At 40.0% G+C, this 9,655-nt stretch overlaps 1 protein-coding gene across 1 annotated transcript in view; it reads left to right on the top strand.

The window, feature by feature from the left end:
- Positions 1-4,928: 4,928 nt before the first annotated feature.
- The window catches only part of castor2 (cytosolic arginine sensor for mTORC1 subunit 2), an 18,701-nt gene continuing 13,974 nt past the window's right edge, over positions 4,929-9,655 (top strand). The window contains exon 1 of the mRNA XM_079283735.1: positions 4,929-5,194. Coding sequence (XP_079139861.1) covers positions 5,082-5,194 — 113 coding nt within the window. The 5' untranslated portion in view covers positions 4,929-5,081. The remainder of the gene's footprint in view (positions 5,195-9,655) is intronic.

Consider the following 9,655-nt stretch of genomic DNA (forward strand, 5'->3'; position numbering starts at 1 on the left):
TCCTCAGTCTAAATATGGTCACTTCCTGTTCACTGGTTACAAAAACCAAGATGGGGACGGCCAAAACGCTGAACTCAAGCCTTAAAAACATCGGTACACAAAGCAGTGAGTGAAGCATCTTATATATACAGTCTATGCCTGTAATCCAGTCTTTACACTGATGCTCGTTTCGTTTTGGGTTCATCAACGGCTAAAAAAACAAGTCTCGCTCTTACTAAATCCCCACGCACACTGAAGCTCACTTTTGAGTAGAACACGCTGAATGTCTTCGAGGGTAGACTAGACTTCATACAGTTTGTGCTGACATGCTCAATACTGAGCATTATGAAAGGTGAATGGAGATGCATTACACAGGGTTCCACATACGTTGGGAGGAATTGATGGCTTCATAGCGGGCTGAGAGTCCATCGTCTGCGAGAAAGAATGAATCATCTATATTCTTTTTTTATATACTTCTCACAGAAAGAAACGTCTTGTTTGCACTCCTTAATGTATCTAAACAAGGGCAATGAGCTCATGAATATTAAAAAGGTGATAAATATTCATGAGGTGTCACGACAGTGTTTTATTATCGAACAAAGAACGTTCATGTGTTGAGATGTGATCTCTAAACATGCACCATAAAGAAAGATAATGATGATGTTTGTGGTTTTTAAATACCTATTATGTATTATTGTGTATTTATTACAGGGACATATTCGTACAGTAGTCAACCATCACGAGGGACGTTTCTTTTGTTTCCAGTTCATAGAAGCTGACACTCTGTGTTGTGGTAGCAGAGTCTCTCTGTGTGCTTAATTAATACTTTGTTGTGGGCGCTGACGACTAATTGTTTTGGCAATTAGAGTGTTGGCTGGAAATACCAGAGCGGCAGAAGCCCGCGGCTACGGACAATTAACACCCGAGTGCTGCTGTGATCTACTCGACAAGAAGGAACTCGTCAGGGACGGAAGTGCTTTCAGTCTTTCACATGAAACGCAGAAGTGGAGCCTCATGGACAACCGCAGGCTGACATAGAGGAAGGAGACGCAGATGTGCCTGCTTGGTTTTTTGTATATATGTATATAAATATATATTTATTACTTCTGTACATGTACATGTACTGTCTGCCACAACTTAAGTGGTAACGAATTAGGAAACTATATATTGCAAATATAGCGCTATAATAAAATGTGAAACAAAGTAATATCGATGTCTTTGATTCTAGTTTTGTTTTGACTTTATCTTCTTTTTATGCATATTTAATGAGCGTTGTTGGAGGGAGCAAACTGCCGCTTCTCTGTACCGTAGTTGTGCAGATGATGACAAAGAACCAGCTGATGTGATAAAACTGAAGCAAAGACGCACGTTAACGTGTTCAGTGTTAAAAAGCACTCGGAGATCGTTGGCTTTGGGCTTTGAGATTCAGAGGAAGGGATCCAAGTCTGGTGCACATCTTCCTCCTCTGGGCCAAAATACTCAACACACGATGGACGAGAAGCAACAGGAAGCCCTGAACCTGAATTATACAACAATAATACTTATACAGAGTCCCAACTGATCAATCAACTTTAAGATTTTGGGCTATTTTTCCTTCCATAACAAGTAGGGAGATTTATTTTACTACTTTGTCTGTTTGCGTCTGTAGATTTCTCCTAAATTCACCAAAAGTTACCATTAGATAATGCCTCATTTGCATAATTAAACATAACAATTCTGAAAGAAAGAAAGAAAACGGTCTTAATTTAAATAATCAACTGGGGAGGAACTATCAGTGTTGTCTCGAATATCTAACTTTGATGTTATACCACCGTTTTTATAAAAGCAAACAATAAGTATCAATACATTGATACTTTTAACAACACTATAAACTACAACTAAGCTTTATTTTAGACACAAAGCCCTTCACAGGACAGGCGCTGAGGTTCAGGATTGAAACCGACTAAACATGTCGGCCGCTCCGTTTCATTCTAAGGTAATGAAAACACAACAATTACTATTTGTCAGGCGATTATGCACGAGAGAAAACATACTTAATCATACTTTAAACCATTTCTGACAATAAACCCCCCTAAATGATACACACTGTGCCTTTAAGTGGTGCTAATTCACTGGCAAATTAGCTTTCAATCAAATTCTCTGGGGGTCTGGAGACACTGGCCGCTTTTGCTCAGTGGGTGACTCATCCTTAGGTGTGACACACACACACACATGCACACACACACACACACACACACACACACACACACACACGTAGATGAGAGAAGAACTACGAGTGTGACTGTCCGAGGACGAAGGTTGTTGACGTGTCAAAGGCCGGTGTGTCCGTTTGTTTTTTACCCACAAGCCCCACTGTGATCATTGAATATGTACGTTTCCACGGTGATCTCACAGCAGGAGACCACCTGTCACTCAGACTCAAACACCGGAGACGCAACAGGATGCCAATTATTTAACGTGGGGCGGGGGGGGAGACATGCTATGTTCATATATGTTATGATTAAGCTGAACATTGGTTCTCATTCAGCAAACGTTCTATCGGAGATATTTATTCCTGAAAAAGGTGCGAGCTTAAGCTGCGTATACCTTCTCATGTTACAGATCATACCTTAATAGGACGCACCGCTTTCATCTCTACGTTTAGAAAGTAAGAGAATACGAAAGAATTGTCAGACCTCTCTACAAATACTGAATTCGTGGCTCACGCTGATAAACGGGACTCGGTTGCTGTTCAACTGTTGCTCGCGGGGATCTTTGGCTTTCTTCAGTGGTTCAAACGTCGTACAGCGTTTTGTTGACGTACAGAACTAAATAACGTGTCTGTGTATTGTGTACAGAGGACTAAACGCATTAAGGAGCATGCAGTCATGTGACGCGGTGCTCTCAGCTGGTCCAGCATTGTGTTACAAAGAGGCCCGGTTACACTTTAACGGTAAAGCAGTAAAAATGTATTTATAGTTTTTATGTTTGTCTCTGTACTATGACAGCAACAGCTGTTCTCACCGAGCTCCACTTAAACGCATTCGTAATACTGAACGTATGGATTTGGAAACAAGTTATTAATTATAGTGGCTTTATTTGAGATGGGCAACAATAACTCGACACTACTAACTTCTATTTAGTCCGATTGTTGGACATCAAAACAAAGACTTTACATTAACCCTGCACCTTATCCTCGATTATATATTGTTATTATTGTGTACGTCATGTATTAAGCACACTACTTTTTTCTATTTCTGCACTTCATATTATATAAAACACTACATGCATTCATATATTTGTATGTATACTGTATTTATTTTCCATACCTATATATATATATATATACTATGTGTAGTACTTAGCACTAAGTGTCTGTACTACCTTTATAAAGGAATGAAATTGCACGGGACAATACATTTATATGATATAGTTTAAGGAATTATAACATTGAATGCAACATCATTTCTTAAAATGTATCTTTTACTGTTATCTTTTATTTTATTTAACGCAACCATGTGAATGTAAAGACAATATAAAGTTAAATATGATGTTGTCTTTGTATCTAATCTTCCTTCTAATTCTAACCTGTACAGACATGTAAGCAACAGAACTGCATTTCCCATAATGCCTTGCTCCATTGCAGACCCGCCCCCCTCCGTTTGAATGGCAAGTTGTTTGTTTCAGTCCGACCAGCTGCTAACTATTCCAGTCGGAGAGCAAACATGGGGAGCAGCGGTCCTGAGCTCTGACAAGCTGCAGGAAGCTGCTGAGGCGGTCACTTCCGCTCTCGTGTTTTTTATAGAAAATAAAAGCACCGGATTTGAAACATAAAATATAAATTTTATGAGCGTGGTGTGTTTTTTCAGTCAGTGTCTGTCTGAACATTAGAAATAGTGAAATAATGAGTGCCGGTTACCCTATTTCTTTTAATCATGACTAAAATCCCTCCGGAAATCATCAACTGCATGTAAACAGAAATATCTCTACACAGTATTTTCCCTGTTACTAGAACCAGATGATAAACTTCCTACGAAGTCTTTGTCACTTCTATTAATTTAAATTCATATTTCAATATTTACTTTTAAAAAAACTAACCAGGAAGACTGGTTGAAAATGTATTATTTCATTTTTCTTTATTGTGTGTTGGAGACTAACAATCATCAATTAATGTGTTACATTTTTGCAAATGAATAAACCAGGTCTCTTAAATGTCAGAATATTTTTTATCACAATTTCCTAAAGCCCAAAGTGACATCCTCAGATTTCTTGTTTTGTGGAACGACTAACAACAATTATTATTAAAATACAGAAATTACAATGATGTCTACAAGGTTGAGTTCGACCATTTTGTAATAACTAACATAAACCATTGGATCACAAAAATAAGTTATCTAATCTGAATACTTTTGGATTATTCCAAAATCAAACGTTGAATATAGTGCGCCTCCAACAAACAAATAAATAGACACAATAGCCACAAATTATTATTTTTCTCTTAAGATATCTCCCAAACTTTAAATACAAATAAAACTCATTTTGTACATTCAGCGTTTGCAGTTGACCAAATCAAATTAGCCTCACGAACGATTACGTTTCATGAGTTAAAAAGTTAATGTGAAAAAATATATTTTAGAAAATAATAAATGAAATAATAAATTTAATTCATTTTAAGTATATATTTTTCGGTATTATGTTTCATGAGTTAAAAAACATTTATCGTGAAAAAATATATATGTTATTTTAAAGAGGTTACCAAAAACAGTAATGAAATCATCTTTAACAATGTAATTATTATCTAATTACATATTTCTAAAGTAATGGGTACTTATATTTTCTCTCCATACTCTTATTTTGAAATCCTTCAACCGGAAGTGCGCGTGGTTCCGTCGCAGGTTTTGACAGCAGGTCCGTTTTTTTAGGTTTTTTTTTACCTCTTCGCTTTCTTTATTCCACCCTGCCTCGCTCTCTTTCTCTATTTAAAACGGCTTTCACCTGCCGTGCCCTTTTTATTTATTTATTCATGCTTCTTATCTGAAAGTATTTAGTTATCATTATTATCATCATATTTTTTTCCCCTCAAAAACATTTTAAGCCGTTCCTCAAATGAGAAGACGTAAAAGATGGAGCTTCACATTTTAGAGCACAGCTTGAAAGTGGCGAGTATAGAGAAAGAGGGGATCCAGATCTGCACGCACGGATTGATTAAACTCGCTTTCTTGGCCTCCAAAACAAGGTAACGTAAAGTTCGCAGACGCGACGTAGAAAGAGACAGTTGTGTCGTTTATTGTGTTGCGTTTTCACTGTCAGGACGCTGCTGTTTGTGCACACCGGAGCAAACTAGAGCCGGCAGGCTGCGTGCACTTGGAATGGTCGCGGGTTTGATTCCTGCATCCTGTAGTTTTAGCGTTTCATGCTTTAAAACAACTCTTTACCCTCAGAGTCCCTGCAGACAGCTTCCAGGCCTGTCCTCGTTCTGTAGTGTCATGTTGTAGCTTTGTGCCATCTGTAGCTGGGTGGACGCCAGAGGAGAGTGTGTGTGTGTGTGTGTGTGTGTGTGTGTGTGTGTGTGTGTGTGTGTGTGTGTGTGTTGCTGTTTTTCCTTCTCTAAAAAGGGGGAAATTATGACTTGAACAAGCAGCATAAGGATGAAGAAAGTTGATTTCCCTCAGTATTTTCCTTGACGCTCTGTATTTTATTACCACCGTAAGTGTATTAATATTTGTGTCGCCAAATGTGTTCCCTGTCCTGAAGCAGCCCAGTACTGCCCGGTGTCCAAGCCCAGTACGTCTCTGTGCTGAGAAGTTACTGGAAGTCACTCTAATGAGGCTGCAACTCACTAACCAGTATGTTCATTGTTCATTCATCCTCAATCAGAACAATGAAAGATTCACATTACAATACACCACTTTACTGCAGTATTCAAATGTTTCATATTATTTTCTTTTTCATGGATTGAAAACAACTGACATGAGTGAGTGAGTCAAAGATACAGAGAGGAGCATTCTGGATACATTAATAATCATCGGACATTGTTTTAAAAGCTCACAGTTGTTATTTTTTATTTTGTGTTTAATTTAACATGCAAATAGTTGCCGATTAATGATTTAAATTGCATTAATTACTTGTACTTTTCATTTTATTTTTCGGTGTGAACTGATGCGTTTTGCTGGCTGGAAATGTACCTTTAAACGGCGCTCCCACATTCAATTACTTCAGCAGATGCCGGAACAATATACCACTCAATAACTACCGTGTATGGAATTCACTGAGGAAATCAGAAACTCTGCTTCTTTTTCTCCACTGAAGATTAATTCTATATTTCGTAAAAGTGAGTTATTATTTTACCATGCGGTGGAGTCTTTATTTCAGGCTAGGTGGACTTCCTCCGATATGAAAAGCGGCGGATCACTTTGACAAATAGATGGACAGGATGTGTCTTTGTCAGGCAATAAAAGAGATTTAATATTAATTTTTTCATTAATTTATTTTAGTTGCAACCACATGAGTTGTGTCTGAATAACAGCTTTCAGTGAGGAAGTAAAAACACATGACACGTGTGGTGTTTCCTTGAAACCAACTTGTTTGCTGGTTGTTAGAAACTGTCATGAGCTAAATAATGAGCCTGGAGTCTAAAGGCTCATCAGCACAGAACTCGTATCAGTTTTGAATATTTCGATTTTAAAAAAGCTACGAGAATGAAAAAGATTGTGTTTTAGGTTCATCAGACACTGAATCATCTATTTGACCTGCATGTGTCCGATAATAGTTGATTTTCATTCAAAGAACTGGTTTTAGACTAAATCCTCTGACACTTAAAGTTACTGTGAGGAACTTTTAACTGGTCCTGAACCAGTCTCAGTGTAGTCCTGATCCTCTATCAGACCTCCATCAGTACAGAGACCATCAGAGAGAAGTGTGGAATATGTTTTAATGGTGATAATGGTTTTATATTCTTGTTGGCCGTCACCGTGTCCGATTCACTGTGACAGAGGATTTACGGCACAAAGGCTCACCAGAAACTCCTTCAGAGACCGGCCCACCGTGGACAGACCAGACCCGGATCCGGCTTTGCTGCAGCCTTGGAGCTGCAGAAGCTGTATCTGGGTCTGTCCACGGTGGACCGGTCTCTGCTGGAGGATCTGGGTCTGTCCACGGTGGACCGGTCTCTGCTGGAGGATCTGGGTCTGTCCACGGTGGACCGGTCTCTGCTGGAGGATCTGGGTCTGACCACGGTGGACCGGTCTCTGCTGGAGTCTGAGCTGGAGGAGGTTCTGGTGAACCTGCATGAGTTCATCTGGTTTCACCAGAATCCGACCCGGTGGCTCCGATGACGCGCATCAAGAACAACTCTATAGAAACAGACCATCTTCTCTCTGATGGTCTCTGTACTGATGGAGGTCTGATAGAGGATCAGGACTACACTGAGACGGATCCAGATGAAGGTCATTCACAGTAACTTTTAACAAGACATTCAGTCCACCACACATATTGCATGAACATACCAACGTTCACATCACCCTCATGTCCAAAGACATGACCAACACCTTCAGTCGAGACGGCGCTCTGCAGCCGGTGATCATCAATGACACAACCGGAAACTGACAATTAAACAATAAACAACGAGACACCGCGGCGGGTGCATTTGCAACAAAACACGCCCAAAGCACACAAACACAAACATGAAAACGTTACAAACTGCAGCCACGAAAACGAGAGCTGCACAGTTGTGCGCGTGTATTCACGCGCACAACCCTCCGCGTGTGTTGTTCTAGTCACCTGTCTGAGCGGCTCTTGTGTGTCTCGAGCACCGCGAGGTTCCTCCACCATCTGCTCCATGTTCCTCTGCTCGTTTATTCCCAATTCAACCAGTCACAGTCTCTCTCTGGTTCCGCAATAAGATCCCAATGACGACAAAACAAAAACAAAAAGGTCCTGAGTAAATGTAGAAGTCACCACATCGATGCACCGCGTGAGCATTTCAGTTCGTCAGATCACCTGTTCACGCAAAAACGTGGGGTGCGTTAGATTTGGGTTAGCGTGCGCGCGGGGTGATGCAGTTTAAACCAGTAATTAATTAAAGGGACACGAGGAGCAAAAGCATCGGTTTTCATGCGCTGATCGATGATGAGATTTTGGGCTGGGATCTCTCCTAAATTCACCAAAGGTTACCATTAGGCAACGCCTCATTTGCATATTTAAACATAACATTTCAGAAAACTTGTAATACAAAAAATAATTGCCTTAATGTAAGTAAACAGCTGGTGAAGTTTCATGGTGATATCTATTAGTTAATTGTTTTGCCATATTCACCTGTAGGTAGACAAGACAAAAAATATAAAAGTAAAATCAATAAAACTCAAAAAAGTACACACACAAAACAACTGTTCTACGATAAGGAGAGTCAATGTAATTCGTTACGTCTTCCCCTGAAGCAAAACGTTCAGTTTCCTCATGTTTTAGTGAAGGAATCCTGTCGAACAGGATCTGCTCAAATCCAACCAGAGTCAGCTGGATTTGGGCAAACTCTGGAGTGGTGCACCTTAATGAAGTTGTGGGTGCTCATGGCAGCCCGCCACTCATTAATGATTCAATGCGTTTATATCATTTCACTGCAGAACACGAGTGTCCCTCGGACGACACCAGTTTAGCAGCTCGTTTATTTTCCCAGCCGAGTCGTCTCTGCACACCAGTGCACACCCCCGTCCTGTGATGTTGTTGACGGTCGATAAGCTTTATCTTCATCGTGCATTGTGCCGCCTCTCTCCACTGTATGCACGTGACTGCTTATATACTCAGTCCATTTTCTTATCTGTGTTGCATGCATTCACACAAATGAACTTATATTATTTATTGAAGACACATAAGACGAAGGAAATGTATGAATAATTGTATGACCTGCACAAAGCTACATGTCCCAATGCAATACCTTTTGTTCAGTACCTGCAGTATTTAAGCTGCAATCATCAATATTTTAATGAAAAACAACAGATGAAATGAAGTGTAATACGAGGAACAGTGTTGTTCGCCTCACCACCACACAGCTTTTTAGACTCTTAGCTCTTTTTAATAAAACTCCACTTCTGTCAACCCAGTTTCCAGTTGTGCGTTCTCTCTGTTGCTGGTGTTTGGCACTGCTCCGCAGTATCAATGCATTTAAAGACTCCCTGTGAAGTTCCTGTGAGCAATGGGCACAGGCCCAGGCCCAGGGGCCAAACGTGTCAGTCAGGGCCCCGTCCAGCAAACAAATGTCACTCAAAGAGACACTGCCAACCAGGAAGAGACTCAAAATAAACACACACAGAAACAGAGACCAACACAACTACACAGAGATGCACAACAGCTGAAAGAGACACAGGGCAACTACAAACACACAAAGCAACTACAAGGAGATTTACAGCAACTACAAATGCACAAAGCAATTACAAAGAGACACAGGGCAACTACAAACACACAAAGCAACTACAAGGAGATTTACAGCAACTACAAATGCACAAAGCAATTACAAAGAGACACAGGGCAACTACAAACAGACGCAAAGCAACTACAAAGATTTACAGCAACTACAAACACACAAATCAACTACAAGGAGATTTACAGCAACTACAAATGCACAAAGCAACTACAAGGAGATTTAAAGCAACTACAAATGCACAAAGTAATTACAGAGAGACACAAGGCAACTACAAACAGACGC

This window comes from Melanostigma gelatinosum (genome assembly GCF_949748355.1).
Source record: "Melanostigma gelatinosum genome assembly, chromosome: 14".
Classification (NCBI taxonomy): domain Eukaryota; kingdom Metazoa; phylum Chordata; class Actinopteri; order Perciformes; family Zoarcidae; genus Melanostigma; species Melanostigma gelatinosum.